The sequence below is a fragment of the Enhydra lutris genome, unplaced genomic scaffold (assembly GCF_002288905.1).
Source record: "Enhydra lutris kenyoni isolate GAN:26980312 unplaced genomic scaffold, ASM228890v2 scaffoldscaffold10, whole genome shotgun sequence".
NCBI lineage: Eukaryota > Metazoa > Chordata > Mammalia > Carnivora > Mustelidae > Enhydra > Enhydra lutris.
Genome location: NW_019154094.1, coordinates 2,391,550 through 2,410,667, shown reverse-complemented (window position 1 = coordinate 2,410,667; position 19,118 = coordinate 2,391,550). Strand labels below are relative to the sequence as shown.

The 19,118-nt window shown below is 55.9% G+C and overlaps 1 protein-coding gene across 10 annotated transcripts in view; it reads right to left on the bottom strand.

Annotated features, from left to right (window-relative positions):
* Positions 1-4,361: 4,361 nt before the first annotated feature.
* Positions 4,362-19,118, bottom strand: part of LOC111143871 (FCH domain only 1) — a 26,902-nt gene continuing 12,145 nt past the window's right edge. For 8 of the 10 annotated variants that reach the window (XM_022497868.1, XM_022497869.1, XM_022497871.1 and 5 more), the window contains 21 exons: positions 18,093-18,245; positions 17,748-17,852; positions 15,917-16,015; positions 15,729-15,825; positions 14,233-14,277; positions 14,040-14,118; positions 13,542-13,566; positions 13,125-13,182; positions 12,521-12,699; positions 12,412-12,436; positions 11,957-12,008; positions 11,324-11,415; positions 10,682-10,957; positions 8,697-8,809; positions 8,490-8,577; positions 8,216-8,333; positions 7,362-7,517; positions 6,902-7,034; positions 6,251-6,450; positions 5,547-5,602; positions 4,899-5,179 (listed from right to left, as the gene is read on the bottom strand). In XM_022497868.1, the coding sequence (XP_022353576.1) occupies positions 4,971-5,179; positions 5,547-5,602; positions 6,251-6,450; positions 6,902-7,034; positions 7,362-7,517; positions 8,216-8,333; positions 8,490-8,577; positions 8,697-8,809; positions 10,682-10,957; positions 11,324-11,415; positions 11,957-12,008; positions 12,412-12,436; positions 12,521-12,699; positions 13,125-13,182; positions 13,542-13,566; positions 14,040-14,118; positions 14,233-14,277; positions 15,729-15,825; positions 15,917-16,015; positions 17,748-17,852; positions 18,093-18,245 (2,358 nt within the window). In that variant the 3' untranslated portion in view covers positions 4,899-4,970. Of the gene's footprint in view, positions 4,632-4,898; positions 5,180-5,546; positions 5,603-6,250; positions 6,451-6,901; positions 7,035-7,361; positions 7,518-8,215; positions 8,334-8,489; positions 8,578-8,696; positions 8,810-10,681; positions 10,958-11,323; positions 11,416-11,956; positions 12,009-12,411; positions 12,437-12,520; positions 12,700-13,124; positions 13,183-13,541; positions 13,567-14,039; positions 14,119-14,232; positions 14,278-15,728; positions 15,826-15,916; positions 16,016-17,747; positions 17,853-18,092; positions 18,246-19,118 lie in introns of those variants that run through there. The other 2 variants (XM_022497866.1, XM_022497867.1) reach the window with 2 other exon arrangements.

Sequence of the window (19,118 nt, the reverse complement as noted above, 5' to 3'; positions counted from 1 at the left end):
AATTCACCAAAGTCAGGATGCCTGGGTCGCTCAGTTGTTAAGCGTCTGCCTTAGGCTCGGGTCATGATCCCGAAGTCCTGGGATCGAGCCCTGCAACAGGCTCTCTGCTCAGCAGAAAGCCTTCTCCCTCTCCCACTCCTCCTGTTTATGTTCCCTCTCTTGCTGTGTCTCTCCTTCTCAAATAAGTAAATAAAGTCTAAAAAAATTTTTAAAAATTCACCAAAGTCTTTTCTTTCATGTGAACTGTTAACTGACTTCACGGTGTCAGAATTTGCAAACTTGCAGGTTGTGTTATTTGAGAGCATTTGTTTCCAAACAGTTCTTTGGAGGTAACGGTACATCTATTTATTATTTTTATTTAAAGATTTTATTTATTTATTTGAGAGAGAGAAAGAGAGAGCATGAGACGGGGGAGGGTCAGAGGGAGAAGCAGACTCCTCGCTGAGTAGGGAGCCCGACACAGGACTTGATCCTGGGACTCCAGGATCATGACCTGAGCTGAAGGCAGTCGCCCAACCAACTGAGCCACCCAGGCACCCAGTGGTACTATTTAATATGTGTTTGAAGTGTTGCTGTTTTGCCAAAAATTCATTAGCTACTACCTCTGGTTTATGCCTGCACTGTATCTTCCCAAATGCATATCCCCAATTTTCCCCAAATGATTCCTCAGGGCACTCCAGCGGTAGTCAGGATTCTGCTGTCATGGCTCCTTTAATCAGGGACTTCTGTGAATGTGACTCTGGGTTTGGCTCCATTGAGAGAATGTTTCTCCCATCTGGATTAGCGCCAATCAATATTTTTAGTTGGCAACTCTCAGATCTAGGGTCCTGGTTTAGAACCATCATACGGTTTGGAGTTGTTACTTTTGATTTCTGTAACTGCTGCCTGTCAAACCTTTGTAAAAATGACGTACCCACTAAGGAGATGATCTCCAGTGCTTACGATCTTGATAAATATGGGCCACATATGGGAAATGCCCGAGTGTTCTCCTGAGACCCACTCTTGCTTCTCCAATGTGACCTCGGTGGTTTTCTATTCTGTGTAATTGACCTTTGGGTAGTTATGGGGCATGGCATCCAGAAAAGAGCCTTCCTGACATCAAGGGATACAAAGTCTCTGAACTAAGAAAACCTGACCTTTAAGATTTACTTATTTAGAGAGAGAGAGAAAGAGAGAGAGTGTGTGTGTGAGAGAGAGAGAGGGAGAGAGAAAGAGAAGCAGATGCCCCTCTGAGCACAAAACCTGGATGTGGGGCTCGATCTCATGACCCTGAGATCATGACCTGAGCTGAGATCAAGAGTTGGATGCTTAACCAACAGAGCCACCCACCCGCTCCAAGAAAATCCCACTCTTGCCTTTGAAGAAAGAGCTTGATTCAAATGGGGAAATGTGAAAATTAATAAAGAGAGACCTCATAAAAAGTGAATAGGGGAATCCTATCTCTCAACGTCAATTATAGGACGTGAAAAGGAACATTACCCCCAGAGGCCCAGGCCAGGGGGCCCCAGAAGATGGAAAATTACTAATAATAAGCAAGAGATAACCAGAAGCCCCCTATTGGGAACAAATGATAACCAGCTGTTTCTGCTTCTGTAAACAGGCTTCCCGCCATAGGCTCCCTGCTCTACTGTTCTCACCTAAAGCAGCCCCCACTTCCCCAGTTTAAACCTACCTACCAGCAGTCAGCATAGCCCTTGGAACCTGACTGCCTGCAGCACCCTATAAAATCCCTATAACTCCGTTGCCAGGGGCCCAGAACCTGGAGCTCGAGCTCGTCTGGGTCCGCCGGCGTAAAATAAATCCGAGTTCTCCTACTTCTCCGAGTGCACTTGGTTTCTGGCAGGTCTGATTATTTTCCACAACAGAAGTGTCAAAGCCCCAAAGGAAGAATTCTCAACAAGGAAAGAATCATGATCTACAGACCCCAACAAGAAACAGGACACGGCATCTCCTACAAGAAACTGACTACCCCAGTAACTCAGCCAATGACGAACCATCATCACCCTGAACTCCTGCTTCTCTCCGACAGATTTTAATTCAAAACGAGCCCTCCCAACTTCCTCCTTCTCATAAAATAACGCGCCTCTCCTTTGTTTATTGAACATGAACATGCAGCCTGCACGTCCCAAATTGTGGTTCCCCTGCTCTTCCCAAAGAAACCCGTTTTGCTGGTAAAATAACTGGCTGTTTAAATTTAAGGTTAATGACGCCTACAGTGGACTCTTGCTCGGCCATAACAAGAAATAAAGTACTGACATGCTGGGGAGTAAAAGAACCCAGACACAAAATGCTACACGGTGCATGATTGCATTTATATGAAAAGTCCAGGACAGGTGAGTTTATAAAGACCGGAAGTAGACAGGTGGGTGGTTGCCAGGGGCTGGGGGAGGGGCAGAGGGAGTGGAAGCTGATGGGGACGGGGTCTCCTTCTGGGGTGATGGCAAAGTTCTGGAACCAGACAGAGGTGGTCCCCTCACAGCACGGTGAATGCGTCATGTGCCACCGAATTGATCACTTTCAGTGGTTCATTTCCTGTCACTTTAATTGAATTTCCTCTCAATTAAAAAAAGAAAACCCAACAAGGCTGTCCACCAACTGGGGGTGGCCTCCGAGGCAAGTGGCATTGCTTCGTGCTCCAAACGGAGGTCTGGGAGCTTCCCAGGCATAGGAGGAGACCAGGGCATCGCAAGCCACCACCGGAGAGCCTGCCCGCCCACGGCTGGCCAGTTAGGCGGGGGTCCCGTCCTCTCTGTTGGGACTCTCCCTTCCTGGGAATAGTCCCTCCAGAGAAAGACACAAGTCACACCAGCTCCGGGAGGCCTGGCCATTAGAGCGCCACAGCTAGGAAATGGCTTCTGTGTTTTAAAATGTACCTGACCTCACCTGTGACCTGAAGAAAGGCAAATTAAAGCCACTAGGATGTGGTGGACCGATAAGACTGTGTCCTGTCATACAGTGGCCCATGGCAGGGAGGTGGCACCCCAGCCACTCAGCCCCATAGGGCAGGTACAGGGACCGCCTTGGAGGCACGGAGTTCCCCGGGCACACACATACGCACACACACGTGCAGACTTAGGATGGAGGGCACACTCCCACTGGCTCAGACGTGTGATTCCGGCTCCTTTATGGGCCCACGAGCTCAGGGAACCACAGCTGATCTGACGTTACAGCTGAGGAGCTGAGGCCCCCTGCAAGCAGGGTGGGGAAGGGGGGACCCACCTCGGCTGGCTCCCGGGTCCTTGCACTGGATCTTTTCCAGGCAGGAAAGCGAGCGTGCAGGGGCGGGGGGGGGGGGGGCAGGGGCTCGCTGCCTGGACCACCCTCTTTGTTCACGCAGGCAGTGTTGACGTGCACTGTGGATGCTTCCCAGACACTTCCCAGGTAGAGGATCTCCCCCCATTTCCCAGATGAGGAAACTGAGGCACAGCCAGACCCTCCCCCTGACCCCCCACGAGCTCTTCTGTCTTTGGAGGACAGAGTGGGAGGATTAGAGTGAAGGTCAGATCCTGCTGCCTGCTCCCCCACCCCCCACCACCCCAGCTCCACCTGGCCCTGGCTTGGTGCTCGGGCACCCTCGTGGGGCTCAGGGTCCTCACGTGTCCATTGGGATCTAGGACTGTCCACTGAGCTCAGAGCTGCTTCCCACCAGAGTGTGCTGGTTGCCTCACCTGTCCTGCGTCCCACTCAGGCCATCCCTTGTCCGCACAAACCCCCCTGCCCCCCGACCCTGGCTTCCCACTGCTGGGGGCTCCTTTTGCATCAGGTGCTCTCCAAGGTATGCAACCTCCTGACAGACCCCCAGGTGAGGTGAGTTGGAGATGAGGAAACTGAGGCCAGAAAGGTTGAGTCACTCGCTCAAAGTCATACAGCCCCTGGTGGCCAAGCGGGCTCTAAACCCAGGCCTTCTGGCTTCATAGCCTCACGGCTTCCAAGAGCTCTGTCCTGCTCACAGCCTGTCCCAGACAGGTAGTCAATCAATGTTTGTGGATTAATAGATTTCTCTCAAATCTCATAGCTCCCTGTTCCTTCGCCTGGGATGCCCATCCCCATCTCACAAACTCTTACTCATACTTCAGAGCCCTATTCATAATGTCTTCTCCTTAGGAAGCGTCTGACTCCTGCTCTGGATTCCTCTAGTCCTTGTCGCTTCCACCAGCTCAGCGCTAAGCCCACAGAGCTCGGATGTCCGTGGAGCTTGGGGTGTCCGTGTCTGGCTTTTTCTCGCCCCTGGTGCCACCCTGCACAGGCTAGTTGGGGGGAAGGTGGGGGCGATGGGGGACGTTAGGGATCTTACATCTTCCCCACACATCTATCTTCCTCTCCTCTCTGGTGATGTGAAGGAAATTTCCTGGAGCAGGACAAGGCTTCCTTAATTTATTAGAAAATAAAGTTTATTCAAAGAACATTAAAAGTCCAAGGACCCATGTAGGAATTGGCTTGAGCAGGAGTGACCCCCCTGCCCCGGCTCTGCCAGGCTGGGTGTGGGGCTCCTCCCCATGGAGTCAGGGCCCCGAGGGAGGCCGGGGTGGGATCCCAGGGTCCGGCAGGAAGGCAGGGGTCAGTCAGCGAGCACCAGGACTCAGTGCAGAGCTGGGGGCCTCTGCTGGCTCAGCAGCTTACCAGGTACATCCCTGCAGGGGCGGTACCCGTGAGACGAAGGGAGGGGCGTCCCTTGCCCCTACCCTGAGATCTCCAGATCTTTCTTCAAACACCCCACGGGTGCCAGCAGCCCCAGGAGAATGGGGTGGGGGCAGTGTGGCTGTGTACCTTCAGCTCCCTGCCTTGGGTCCCCACGAGGACGCCCTACGGGGGTCCTTTGACCCTCCCCACTTGTGCCCACCATCAGGGGCCTCCAGGGCCCAACCCCCACCAGCCTTCCCCAACATTGTCCCCCGCCCCCCTCCCGCCCCCACGCCCTGCACCCTGGCAGAAGCAGGGGGTGGGGCTCAGGGCCTGGGACGGTCCTGGCTTCAGAGGTGGTCAGTGGCAGGACAGGGGGAGGCAGGGGGAGTACCTGTGGCAAACCTCCTCTTCACCAGCGACATGCGGTAGCCACTGCCCACCAGCTCCAGGTCCACGCCCGACAGAGTGGTCCCTTCGCTAGTGAACTGAGCGGCCACAGGGCTGGGTGTGCTGGAGCCTGAGCATGGCTCCCAGCTGGCAGATAGGTGGCCAGAGCCTGGGGAGGCCTGAGGTCAGCAATGCCCCAGCCCCACCCTCAGTCCCACTGGGACCTGGGTGCTTCCCAAGCCCTCTGGTCTGTGGCCCCTATCTGTCTCTTCCGGACCTCCTCTTGAGACCCTGTACCATTTTCCTTTGGCTCCTTGGGGGTCATGTGTAAATTACAAAAGAGTTCTGCTGCAGGGCCTTTGTACCTGCTGTGGCTGCCCCCAGATTTCCTCTCCCACAGCTCTGCCAAAGCCCTTTTAATAAAGCTTCCTCCCTCTCTACACTTCTCCCCGGCACATGCCCAATTCTCCCCCATTTTAAACAAGCCCCTCCCACCCAAAACCCCCTGTGATTTTTCATGCACAACCATAACTCACCCCCTGCTTCAGACACATCTGGTAGCTTCCAAAGGAGTCGCTTCTCCTCCAGATTCCTGGCATCAAAAAAAGCTTGGTCAGGTCTCTCCCAGAGAGGACACTGGGAGGTGAGGGTCCCAGCTGGGTCAACTCTCAGCTCACTGACCCCAGCAAGCCAGGTCCTCTCCCTTGCCTCAGTTTCCCCATCTGTAAAATGGATGTGGGGTATGGAGAGCTGGCCCCTGAGGACCCCACAGCCTTGCAGCATTTTTAGATAATGCATTTTGTCCTTCAAATCTGGCTTCTTTGTGGCAGGTTCTACCTTTTGTACAAAACAAATGCAACGTGGGGGGACTAAGAGCCCAGGGCAGAAAGTGGGTGGCTGGGTTCAAATCCTGGTGTGACAGCAGATAAGTGACTTAGGCTCCCTCTGCCTCAGTTCCCTGTCCACAAATGGAATGACAGCGGTCCCCACCTTAAGGGTTTGTTAAAAGCCCTGGGCCAGTCCATGTATGTAGAGCACGTGGAACACGCCTGACACACAGGCAGGCTCTTGGTGTCCAATATTATTACTGCTAATAACGTCCCCCTTAGCTCTAAGCAAGGGGCGCTCACGACTGAATGGTCAGACCTACGGTGGACCCTTCAGCTGCTGCATCAAGGAGAGGTCTGGGAGGGTTTTAGGGTCACCGCAGAGCCTCCTTCGGCCTCCTGCACGCCCTCACCAGGTGGCGGCCGGCTGTAGGCGAATGTTGGTCACAGGCTCCCCGACAGGCAGCAGGATCTGGACGTTGGTGAGCGGTGTGGGCACCGCCGTGGCACCGGGCCGGTAGCTGTACTCCACCGAGACCTGAGTGAGGGTGGCCCCGCACTGCCAGTGGGCGCTCAGCTGTAGGGGCACAGACTGGGGCCCCGGGCGGGAGAACTGGGAGCAGCAAGAACACGACAGGGGACACAGCTTAGGCCGTCCTGTCCTGCTGCCCTGCTGCGCCAGGCACTCTTCCACCCCCCTCAGACCCAGCCTCGAAGTCTCTCCACTGTCTGCGCCACTCCTTGGAGCGCCTTCCCTCTTTCCCAGTTTCGATCAGAGTGTGTAGGACACCACGTTTCCAGCAGAGGGCAGGAGAGCGCCTCCTTCCGAAAGGGTAGGCCAGGTGCCCCTCAGGCTGCTGGGATGGGGCGTCTCCTAATTTACATAATAGTCCCCCACGAACTGAAGCTAGCTCCTAACCCCACTAACTACACCCACCCCCCCCACACCCCTGCCCCAACACACTCTTTCTTTAACCCTGGCCTCCTAGTCTGCTGCCTGCTCACCCTGCCCGGCCCTGAGCCCTTCCCCAAACCCTCTGCCCTGTCCCCTCCCCGTGGCCCACCTGGTACCGCAGCAAAACCACGTTGTAGTAGGAGGCGGCCGGATTCTGCTCTGCCTGGCGCTGCAGGGCCTCGGTCAGGGCTGCCATGTTGAGCCAGAAGTCTTTGGTCTCGGGGTCGCTCTGGGAGGGGTCACTACAAAGACCGGCAATAATCACCCCAGCCCTTGGGAGACCCAAGTCCTCCCTGCATCCGACCTGGGCTTCCTAGAGGCGAACTGCCTGGCTCACCTTGGGCCCAGTAAAGCATGCCTCCACCCCCCCCCCGGCCCCACCCCGACAGGGGGTTGGGGGGCAGTGAAGAAGAAGAGTACAGTGAGATCAGGAAGGGAGAGTGATTTGCCCAGGGCCAGCACAGCACATACGGGGAGACAGAGCCGGAATTCACAGGCAGGGAGCTCCCGGACCCCACCAGCCTCTGGGACCCCCTGCCTTTGACCTCGCATCACTCCTCCTACAGTACCTGAAGAGCAGGTCGGCATTGGGCTGGAAGTGCTCAATGGCGGACGTGTGCACGAGGCGGAAGCTGAGGACAGGTGGGGGCGGGGTCCCGCTGAACACACGCACGATGCCAGCAGGGAAGGTCATGGTCAGCTCGCCGGTTACTCGAGCCAGGCAGCTGGGGGATGGGAGAGTGAGGAGACCCGGTGTTGGCTCCAGGCCCTGCCAGCACCTCATCCTCCCCTCTCTCCTGGCCCCACCACAGCCAGAGGCTCCCGAGCCCTGCAGAAGCAGCGAGGCCCTGACCGTGCCCAGCATTCTTACTCCCAACGTCTCCTGCTCGTGTCCTTGCCTGGACAGCAATCCAGGCACCAGGAAGAAACCACACTGGGCTTAAGGAGCCCAGTCCCTAACTCTCTTCACCCCTAGGCCACCAGGAAGCTCAAAGCAAAACATTCAGTTCTAGAACTGTTGTGACCTTGGGTTTCAGGCCTATTTGTGGTTTGATCTTAAGGTCTTCCCTGCTGGGCGCTGCTCTCAGATTATTCCTGGCCCCTCAACTCACCCCTGACCCAGCCTTCCAAGGGCCTGGCCTCTGGTCCCGCTCCCTTCAGTGTGATGCGCAGAGCGACCTCAGAGGAGCTGCTCTAACCTGTGCTTACAACGAGGCCTCGCCCTGCTCTAACACCCTCTGTGGTTCCCACTGCCCTCACAACAGGGGCCTGGTTGCTTGGCTCAGAGTTCCAGGCCCGTCCGTGGTAAAGCAGGTCAAGAAACACACCTCAAGTCTGTCTCTCCTGAAACCTAGATCCAGAGGCCCCAGAGAGCCCTGTTTGTCCCTGCCCTTGTTGACACTGTCCCCCCATCACTGTGTACCTGGGGTTATGGCCTCGAAAGTAGGCATGGACATATTCAGTGAAGGCGGTAGCTACAGGCAGGGCATCCTGGGAGCCCAGGACCACAGGGCTGGGTCCCCGGGAGACTCCTGGTAGGGCTGGGGGGAGGGAATAGGGACACAGTGGGCACAGGTCCCAGGCTCCAGAACCCACCTTCTGCCAGCAGGGCCTCCAATGCCTCACTTAGCCACCCACCCAGGCCAGAGAGGGTGAGAGCGAGGCCCAGAAAGGGGCCCGGGGCTGCCCCACCATACCATGTGCCGTCTGTGATGAGAAGCTGGCCCGGTCCGAAAGGGTGCTGGTGGTGGAGGAGCCCAGCGGGGAGGGGCTCAGAGACCGGGACTGGGGAGGGAGACAGGCCAGGCTGTATCACCTGGGAGCAGTGCCCTGATGCTGCCCGCCCCCACCAGAGGTGCCCCCCCCGCCCGAGGCCCGGCTCCAGCCTCGACCCCTCACCCTACCAGGTCGCCGTTGCTGCGCGTGAGTGGGCAGGACACCTTCCTGGTGCGGGCTCTCCGGGGGGGCGCTGCCAGGCCCTCTCTGGCTGCAGGGTCAGCAGGCCTGGGCACCAGGTCTGGGGAGGGAGCGAGAGACAGACAGTTGTACAGCCGAGATGCTGCCATGGGCCTCTCGGGCCTTCCCAGAGAAGGAATTTCTCCCCAAATCTGGCAGTCGGGCTTATTTGGGGGAGACCCCCTGGGTCTGAAGTCTTGGGGCTGCAGAGAGAGTGCCGGCCAGGACTGCAGAGGTCTCCGCGGCTCTGAGCCTCCCAGGCACCAGACTGATGGCCCAATAAGGGATTCCTGGGGATACGTGGGCCAGAGCTGGGTGCTCTGGAGGTTGGGGGTGGGAGGGGAATGGCCCCAGGGTGGGGGGGCAGGGGCAGAGGGTTTTTATCCAACATCAGTGATTCCGTGACCTTCATCCTCTCTGCGAGTATGACGCAGCCTCTGGCTCTGGCCTGTGTCTAAGTCTCACCCGCTAAGGTCACTAATCACTACCTAACACTCAGGTGCCCCGTTCTGCTCCATCTACGGATGCTTGCTCGGCCCCGTCTCCTCCCACCTACACCCCACGGGTGCTCCTCTCTACCGCAGGGCTTCTCAACAGCACTGCTGACACCGGGGACCCGGGCAGTTTCTGGGGGGCCGTCCTGTGCACTGTGCAGTGCTGACCCGCATTCCCGGCCTCCACCCGCCAGGTATCTCTAGTACCCATCCCCCTAGTGGTGACAATCCAAGATCAGGGGTGACATTGTCTAGTGCCCCCTAGGGGGCAGAACTGGCCTGGTGGAGAACCCCAATTCTACAGGGAAGCTCAAACAACCCCACTTGACTATCTGCACGCATGTTCGACACTTACTTCCCGGGGGGCCTCCCTTGATCCAGCTCCCAGAGGGCTCTTTCTCTAATCAAGGATGGTGCCAAGCACCCCTGTCGCCACTGCCAGGGACCTCATGGGGTCACGGCCCACTGATTCAGATTCCCCCTTCCCCCAACTCACCTCTTCCTCCCAACCTGCAGCCCTGCTCCAGCTCACCTTGGGCCCTCTCCTCTCATGGGCGCCCTCCCTTCCTGCTTCACACAGCTGCCCATGGGATGCTCCAATCTGGCCTCCCCTGAACTTGGGCTCTACTGGCCACCTGACATCTAAAGGCCCAGTGTCAACATGCCCCCACTCCAGCTACTTCTGCCCCATATTCCCAGGCCCTCTGCCCCTCCCTGGAAGAATGCCCGGCTGCCCTCAAGCACTCCACCCTGATCCTCCCACCCCCCCCCTCCCCCCCCCCCCCCCCTCTCATCCCCGCCCCTCCCCCACCTCGTGTCTGCATGCCCCCTTGTCCCCAGCTGTTACCCCATCACGACTTCCCTGGGTTCTCCCACCTCCCTGGTCTCCAGCTCCCACCTCCCAGGTGGATAGAGAGCTCCAGAAATCTGAGTCACGGGCCCTTGCTCTGCTCACAGCCGTCTGCTCTGTGGCTCAGCCCTTGCCAGGGGTAACACTCACATCACTCCCAGAAACTACCAGGCCCTGCTTGGACCCATCTCCCTCTGCTCTCTCCTTTTCCCTGTCATCACTCTGTTCCAGCCTCACCCGGCCTAGTCCGCTACCACCCCAGAGCCTTTGCACAGGTCCTGCCTCCTGCGTGTGTGTGTGTGTGTGTGTGTGTGTGTGTGTGTGTAGACCCCGCTCCCCCACATCTAAATGGCTCCTTCCTCACTTCTATCAAATCTTAGCTCAGAGATCACTGCTCAGGGAGGTTCCAAACTTCTAAGCCCTCACCAGGCACCTGCCACCTTCACCTTTTTAAATAGCCATCTCATTATTGTCCCTGCAAGGGTGAGGGTTCTGGGCTGTGTCCCCAGTACCCCGCTCAGGCCCTGGACTGAGCAGGCGCTCAGTCTTCCCCACCCAGGGCTCTGATAACTCTAACTCCTGGACTCACCTCGTCCAGCCACAGCCTCCAGCCCCCAGGGACCCGGGGATGGGGCGAGGGGCTGTGGCGAGTCCGATGCTGGCAGGGACCGTGTCCCCCTTGACTCGGAGGCCGGCGCCCTATAGCTAGGTGGGCTCTGTGGGGTGCCCGGGCAGGGGACCCAGGAATCCGGGGAGGGGCCAGGCGCCACGTGGGATGGCGAGTCCAGGCCGGAGTCCTCCACATTCTCGGGCGACGAGGAGGAGAAAGGTGAGGGGCTGGAGGTGAAGCCGAGGCTGCTGGAGCCTGGAGGGGGGGGGCGGGGGTGGTGGTGCCAGCTCCAGACCCCGCCCACATGGAGGCCCCGTCCTTCCTCCTGCGGGCCACGCCCACTCAAAGCCTCACCCACCCCCCCTCAGGCCACGCCCTCTGGCCGCTTCCATCTCCACTGGTGCTCCGCCCATCCACCCACAGTCGCTTACACTACTACAAAGGCCTCGCCCACTCACGCTGTGGCTCCGCCCACCATCCCATTGACCAGTCTGCATTCTCAGTGACCCACACAGGACCCCCAAATGCTCCCTCCCGCTTGGCCCACCCTCCCGTCTACCCTGGCAATGGCCCCACCCAGCCTCCTGCTAGCCAAGCCTGTGTCCCTAAAGCCCCCATCACCTGTGAAGTCTTCGTGGTCAAAGGCCGACTCTAGGGGCGGCCCAAAGAGGTTCTTGGAAAACTGTTCATCTGACTGCAGCTTCTCAGCACAGCTGTGGACGAAGTGGACAGGAGGGATGGGTTCTGTCTTTCCTATGCCTCCTCCCCCCTCAGGGCCTTTGCACAAGGCTGTTCTTACTCCTGAACTCCCATTGTCCCCGTCTCTCCCTGGGGTCACATCCTGCTCTCTTTGAGGCTCAGCTCAAAGTCCCCCTGCCCCCCACCGCAGAGCAGCCTCTGCTTTCTCAGCTGAAGCGGCCCACTGGTACCTTCCACCACATCGCCCGCTCTATCTCTTCACAGCACCTGGAAGTCTGGAACGTGCTCTAACTTATTTGCTGTTCCTAAAATCTGAGCCACTACAGTGCAAATCTGAGAAGGAAGACCTGTCTTGGGCATATGTTTATGAACTCAGAGTAGCACGAGTACACAGCAGGTGCTCAATAAATGTTCACTGAATGAATGACTAAGTGGTTCCTCAAAAATAGCATACTCTCAGCTCCCTGCCAGTCTGAGAGGAGGAGAGAGGAATTGGGGGTGACCCCCACCTCCCCACTCAATGCTGGCCGGATGTCCCACCCCTGTAGGACCCACCTGCTGGCTCTCGGGGCAGATCGAGGCCTCTGTGGTTTCTTGGCAGCATCCCCTACAAGAGATGTACCTCCCTGAGCCTTCCTGTCACCCTGTCTACTGTTCCCCTCCACCCACCCACCCCTTCACCCCTGCTGGCACAGAACAAGAGACTAAGGCTTGGGGCCATCCAGCCAGCCGCCCAAGGTGACCAGCAAGTCAGGCAGAGAGCAGTTGGAGCCTAAGCCAATCTGTCTCCAGGTTTTGGCTTCTTTCCCGGCCCCAGCTCCTTCCTTCAGCTCTCATTTAATTCACATAATGACCCCATTTTCTGGAAGAGACTGAGGATCAGAATGGGTAAGGAGCCTGCCCCAAATCACACAGCAGAGCTGGGATTCAACCCCGCACTCACGCTCCAGGCCCAGCCTCCCCTCCACGTGCTCCTCCCCAAACCGAAGACCCCTTAACAGGCTGCTCACGTGCAGAGTGGCGTTTCATGGTGCCCTGTGGACAAAGTGGGTGGCATCAGGCCAGGTGCATCCCGCCAGCCCCACCTGCCCAAACCAGAGCACCCCTCCCATGCCTCACCCCTGGGGCAGGAGGAAGGATGAGGCTGCCGGCCGTGGCCCTGAGTTGGGCAGCAGCCACCTCAGGGCTGCAGGCGGGGGCCCGGGCAGGGGCGGGCTTGATATGCACATAGAACTTGCGGGGCTCCTCATCATCGAAGTCCGAGTCACTGGAGGAAAAGCGGGCGGGCTCCACCGTGCGTGCACAACAGTCAAGGGGCCAAGCTGATCCCAGCATGGGGGTCTCCCTCGGCTCAGCCCTCAAACCCGCCCCTTCCTACTCACACCCTTCAAGGCCCTACAGGATCCCGTCTCTCCCTACTTGTCACCCTGGCCTTGCCCGACGGTGTTTTTGCTCCAAGTCTTTGCACGAGCGAACCCCAAACTCTCATTCAGATGCTAAACCCCAACACTGGCCCCCCATCCTCTAGGAAGTCCTTTGGGTTGCCCCTCACTCCTTCTTGCTCAGCCCGGACCCCACAAGACAGGTGTCTTTATTTGATTCTGCTCTGTCTACACCGCAGGCTCCCCGCAGGAGGGACATAGAGAAGGATTCCTGTGGGCCGAGCTTTGTCCCTGCTGTGCCGACAGTTGGCCCCCCAACCCCAGGGGCACCAGGAGGATATTGTTCTGGGTCACATCAGGCCGGACAGTGAAACCTTCTTCATCCACCTCTGGACACGTCTAGGGGTATAAGCAGTGAGTCAGGCTCCAGGCTACAGGACCTCCCCGCTCACCCCGCCACGCCCCCTCCCACCTCTGCACCCTGAAAACAGCCCCGATGGCAACAACCGCTTTCCCTGGGGAGGCCAGGCTCTTGAGGGAACAGAGTACACCATTGCCTATCCTGAGGTGGTGAGACTGAACCCGCAAATTGAAGCTAAGTGGGGATGCTAGTCCGTCCTACACGGCTCATGGGAGTTTGCAGCTGAGATGAGATGAAGCCCCTTGAGCTCCAGGCTTGGCTTCCAGGCTTGGGAGCCCGAGGTGAGACCGAACCCCTCCCATGTGCAGCCCTGCCTGGCCCCTCCCATGGTACTCACCCCTGAATCGGGCTCCAGGGAGTCTCTGGAGGTGGAGAAAGAGATGTTCAGGTCAGCTCTCCCACCTCATCTGCACGCCCCCAACGCCCAACGGTGGACATGGCCCTTGGGCTGCGATGTTGTCCTCAGCTAGTCCCCCAGGTGATGGGACCCAGGGGTTTGCCTGGGGTGGGGGTGTGGGGCACTGAGTCTGCAGTTAACTGAGCTCAGGGTGTTCTCAAACAGCTTGGCAGGGGAGGAACCCTGGAGCTAGTACGGAGGGCTGGCTTGAAAAAGTAGGGGGTGTAGGGGCTAGCCTTGGCAGGGAAATGATAGGGCTAGCCGTGGCAAAGGAAGAATTTTGGACTAGGTTGGGCAGTGGGAATATTGAGCTAGCCTGGGATAGAGGTTCTCCTGGGGTACCCTTTGCAGGGAACCTCTAGGATAGGCTAGCCTGGGAAGGGGGAAGGGATCCCGGGCTAGCCTGGGCCAGGGCTGGGCAGGGGGGTGCTTCCTCACACGGCTGCAGGTGGCTCCCGCTCCCGCCGGCTCAGTCCTGGGAGGCGAAAGGCCTTGGCTCCCCGCAAACGTTTCATTGCTGAGAACAGATGAGGGGAGTGCCGCTGAGCCCTGGGGGTGCCCCCTTCCCCTTCAGATCTGCCTCACTCAACCCCACCGTCCAGCCTGGGCACCCAGGCCCAGACGTACTTGCCTTCCTGCAGGGCAGCTGCGCTGTATGTCTCAAAATCCAGAGGCCCTGAGATAGAAGAGATTGAGAAACTCAGCCTGGCTGGGAGACCGGGCCTGGGCAGGAGAGCAGCGCACTCCGGGAGTCACGATGGTACCTGGGTCTGAGCTCAAGGCCAGTCAGGATCCAGTGCACAAGCTAAGATGCTGAACAAGCCCCAGAGATAGTCATGAGGGGGTGGGCCACGGGTTCTGGTCCCACCGTGGGATGGACCGGAGGGGATGATGCCTGAGTTACTTTTTCTATTTCTAGCAATTCTCACAGGCACTTGAGTGGGTCAGGGGATGGACAATGAGTCTGTGCAGTGGGCTGAACCTCAGTGCTAAGATGAAGGGTTGGGACTCTCTTCAAAGGTGATGGGGAGCCATGGAGGGTATATGAGCAGGAGCAGGGTGTGACAGATCTGGGGCCAATGAAAAGCAAAGTGAGGCCCCACACCAGGAGATACAACCTGGGCTAGGGCCGACTTACAGAGACAGGAAGGATTAAAGATAGTTGTTTGTGGTTGACTTGGGGACAGAAACTGTATACCAGCATTTATTGAATGCCTCCTGTATGTTAGGGACCCAGTTCGCCCTTTATTTTTTAATTTTTTAATTTTTTCAGTTTTCCCTTTACCTGCATCAAATTACTAAATATTCATAACTTCATTAGATGTGGATTATTATCATCCCCAATTTACAGATGAAGAAACTGAGAGAAGTCAAGATAAGCATCCAACGTCACACAGCAAGCAATGATGAAAAGACCCAGACCCAGATCTGACCCCAAAAGTTTTGCGCTCAATCCTTCCCCGACCCCTCATCTGGACGTTTTTTTCAAATTGGCCCTTTGCTCAATAATCCTCAATGGCTCCCTCAGGCCCTCAGAGTAAAGTATGAACAGTTGGCATTCAAGGCCTCTCCCATACCTGGTTGTAAGAGATTTACATACAAAATGGGGCACCAAAGGACTGCTGGCTGGCTCAGTTGGAAGAGCACGTGACTCTTGATCTTGGGGTCATGGTTGGAGCCCCATGTAGGGTGTAGAGATAATTAAAATATACTTAAAAAAAATGGGACATCAAATCCTTTTCCTGTGTGGGCTGCAGAATTAAATTTGCCATCAGCCCATTTTTCTGATGAGGACACCAAGGTGCGGGAAAGTTCAGTCCCCTGCCTCTTGAGTGTTGTTCCTTTTTTTTTTTTTTCTCTTTTTTTTAGGATTTAATTTATTTATTTGACATGAAAAGAGAGTGAGAGGGAAAACAAGCAGGGGGAGCAGCAGAGGGCGAGCGAGAGGGAGAAGCAGGCTCCCCGCTGAGCAGGGAGCCCAACACAGGGCTCAATCCTAGAACCCCGGGATCATGACCTGAGCCGAAGGCAGATGCTTAGCTGGCTGAGCCCCCCAGGTGCCCTGAGTCTTGTTCTTTCCCTGCAGCTGTGGCCCCAGAGCCGACGCCCACGGATGCCCCAACTTACCAGGCTTCTCTCGGCCTGTGCCCTTGCTCTCTGCAAACTTTCTCAGGAGCATCTCCACGCTGACGTTCTCGATGTTCTGCTTAAACTCCTCATGCACCTGGACCAGGTAAAGGAAGTGTGTAACCAGACACAGCCAGGGCCCCTTGCCTGGTATCCTTTGCTTGCCTCCCACCCTGGGTGCCACTCACCTGCCCAATCTGCACGTGGGTGTCCTCCACCGAATGGGCATAGGAGCCTAGCAGTGCCTTCATGTGCCGCAGGTGGGTCTCCTCCATGGCTTGGAAGCGCTGAGTCGGGAGGGGAGAGGGAAGTGGGAAGATGGAGGCCACCAGGGGTGGCCAGGTGACCCAGCCTGGCCAATCAGAATGTTCCAGCCCCCTGGTCTCAGTGACAGGTGTGGGGAAGCCCCAAGGAGCATCTTAACCTGGGACTTCGGCTTAGACTAGGGGAAATTAGATACTTTTATGCCCTGAGTCAGTGAGTTGGTGGGATTCACGTGGGGGTGCCGGTGACCACTTTGCTGTGCACACACGCACAACCACACACACACGCACACACACCCCTATACACACCCAGGAGGGCATCTCTACTTGGGAGTGAAGCCCCTAAGGAGAAAAACAGACTCGAAAAGCAGAGAGGCACAACTTCCTGCCAACACCACTTAGGTAACTTGATCCAGCCCGGCCTAAAGCTCTCCCCTCAAACTTGTCAGTTCCCTGAACTTATAAATAAATCTTCCTTGACAGTTCGAATGAAGGTTTCTTTCATTTACAACTCTCTATCAGTTGCAAAATCAGGAGAAAAAAAAAATCTGGTTCCTAATCCTGAGATTCCAATCTGCTTTTTTATACATTTGGGTAGACACAGTCCCAGAGAAGTACAGTGTCTCATACAAAGGTTACATAGCTGGGGCACCTGGGTGGCTCAGTCATTAAGCCAGATCTGCCTTCAGCTTGGGTCATGATCCAGGGTCCTTGGATCGAGCCCTGTGTCAGACTCCTTGCTCAACGGGAAGTCTGCATCTCCCTCTCCCATCCCCTCTGCTTGTGTTCCTCTCTCACTCTCTCTGACAAATAAACAAGTAAAATCTTAAAAAAAAAAAAAAGAAAAGAAAGAGAGAGAGAGAGAGTTAAAAAAAAAAAAAAAAGGTGACAGAGCCAGTACAGAATGGAGTCTGGAACAGAACCCAGGTCTTTCCTTCACCATGAACTGTCAGTAGACTCTCAGCTTCTAAACCCTGCCCTAGGGACACCTGGGTGGCTCAGTGGGTTAAAGCCTCTGCCTTCGGCTCAGGTCATGATCTCAGGGTCCTGGGATTGAGCCCCGCATTGGGCTCTCTGCTCAGTGGGGAGCCTGCTTCCCCCTCTCTCTCTGCCTGCCTCTCTGCCTCCTTGCGATCTCTCTTTCTGTCAAATGAATAAATAAAATCTTTAAAAAATAAATAAATAAACCCTGTCCTACCCTGTCCAAAAACCTTGTCAATAAAAATAGAAATAGGGGCATGTGGGTGGCTCAGTCGGTTCAGCATCCAAATCTTGTATTTGGCTCAGGTCATGGTCTCAGGGTCCTGAGATCGAGCCTCCTGTTGGGCTCCAAGTTGAGTGTGGAGATGGCTTGAGACTCTTTTCCTCCCTCTCCCTTTGCCCCTCCCCCTCAAACAGACAAACAAACAAATTTTTAAATAATAATAGAATTAATAATACCTTCTAAAATGGTTTCTAGGCACCTAGTACTAGTCTGAAAACTTCCCATGTAGGGCCTCGTTTAATCTCCACAAAAACTCCACGAAGCAGGTAATATCGCTATTCCCATTTTGCAGATGAGGAGACTGAAGCACAAAAAGGTTTGGCTTTTGAAATAACAACGCCAACAACAATCCCAATAGCTAACTGGCTCTAGAATCCTATGGCTTGAAACCTGTGATTCTAAGGCTCCTGGGAGTTGAGGGTTTCAGAGGTCCTAGACTTCTGAGGCCCGTAGATCCTGGGCCAAGGACGGTGTGTGATGCCTGGTTCTTACCAGAGCCGAGTCTAGCATCTTCTGCTCAAAGTCAGCGCGGGCAGAGTTGTACTTCTCCACCGAGCGCCGCAGGCTCTGTGCTGCCTTCTTCGTCTTCGTCTCTGCCTACGAGGCAGAGGGAGGAGATAGGGGCGGGAGGGGACACATGGGGCATTTCTTTGCCCCCCAGGGACCCATCATCCACCAGGTAGACTTCTTGGTGCACCCAGGGTGTGATGAAGGTTCGATGGCCAATGCTCTGGGTTATGTTTTCATACTCCCAAAGGCAGCCCCACCACCCCTGGGCACATCGCTTGGACCTGCAAGGGCGCAGGGCAGCTGGGGACCTATGATGGGTGTGCCCACCTTGTCCATCTCCTTCTGGCTGGTGTTCTCCCTCCGCAGCCGCTCCTGGTCCATGCAGCGGTTCAGGTAGTTCTCCCGGGACTTGGGCAGGAGCTGGCTGACACCTGCGAGGACCTGCACAGCATCCAGGGTACCCACGGCTTCCTCTTTGCACTGCAGGGGTGTGAAAGGGGGAGCGCGGGTAGCACCTGAAGCCCGCACCGCACCGCTCCGAGGTGCACGACCTGAGCAGACCACAGGGGCACAACGTGAAATTCTGAGCTTCCCAAACACTCTTTGGGGTTCCTGATCCCACGGAGTACCTTTTATGAGTATCCTATTAATTTCAAAACTTTTAGCTCTTTGAATAGGAAATATTTACACAGCGTTCCTACTGCAGAAAGTTTTAAGGGATGAGCTCAGGAAAAACTAGCCACTCCCTGATCGCCAGCCTCCCAGGCCTCTGCCTGGGAGTCGATAGGTCTCTAGAAATAATCGGCACATAGACAAGCAAATGTGTTTGTTCTAGCCTATTTTTTTATGACAAATAGGCACAATGTCTGTTTAACTCAGCTTTTTCAGCTTAATAATCTATTTCCAAAATTATTCTGTATCAACCCACAGAAAACTCCCTTGTCCCCAGTTTTTTTTAAAGTAGCCTCCATACTGGGCGCCCCCTGCTTGTTCCCCAGTTTAAAAAAATCATGGTAGGGATGCCTGGGTGGCTCAGTGAATTAAGAGTTTGACTCTTGATTTTGACTCAGGTCATGATCTCTCTCTCTCTTTTTAAAGACTTTATTTACTGGGGCGCCTGGGTGGCTCAGTGGGTTAAAGCCTCTGCCTTCAGCTCAGGTCATGATCCCAGGGTCCTGGGATCCAGCCCCACATTGGGCTTCTCTGCTCAACGGGGAGCCTGCTTCTCCCTCTCTCTCTGCCTGCCTCTCTGCCTACTTGTGATCTCTGTCAAATAAATAAATAAAATCTTTAAAAAATAAATAAGTAAATAAAGTCTTTTTTTTTTTAAGATTTTATTTATTTATTTGACAG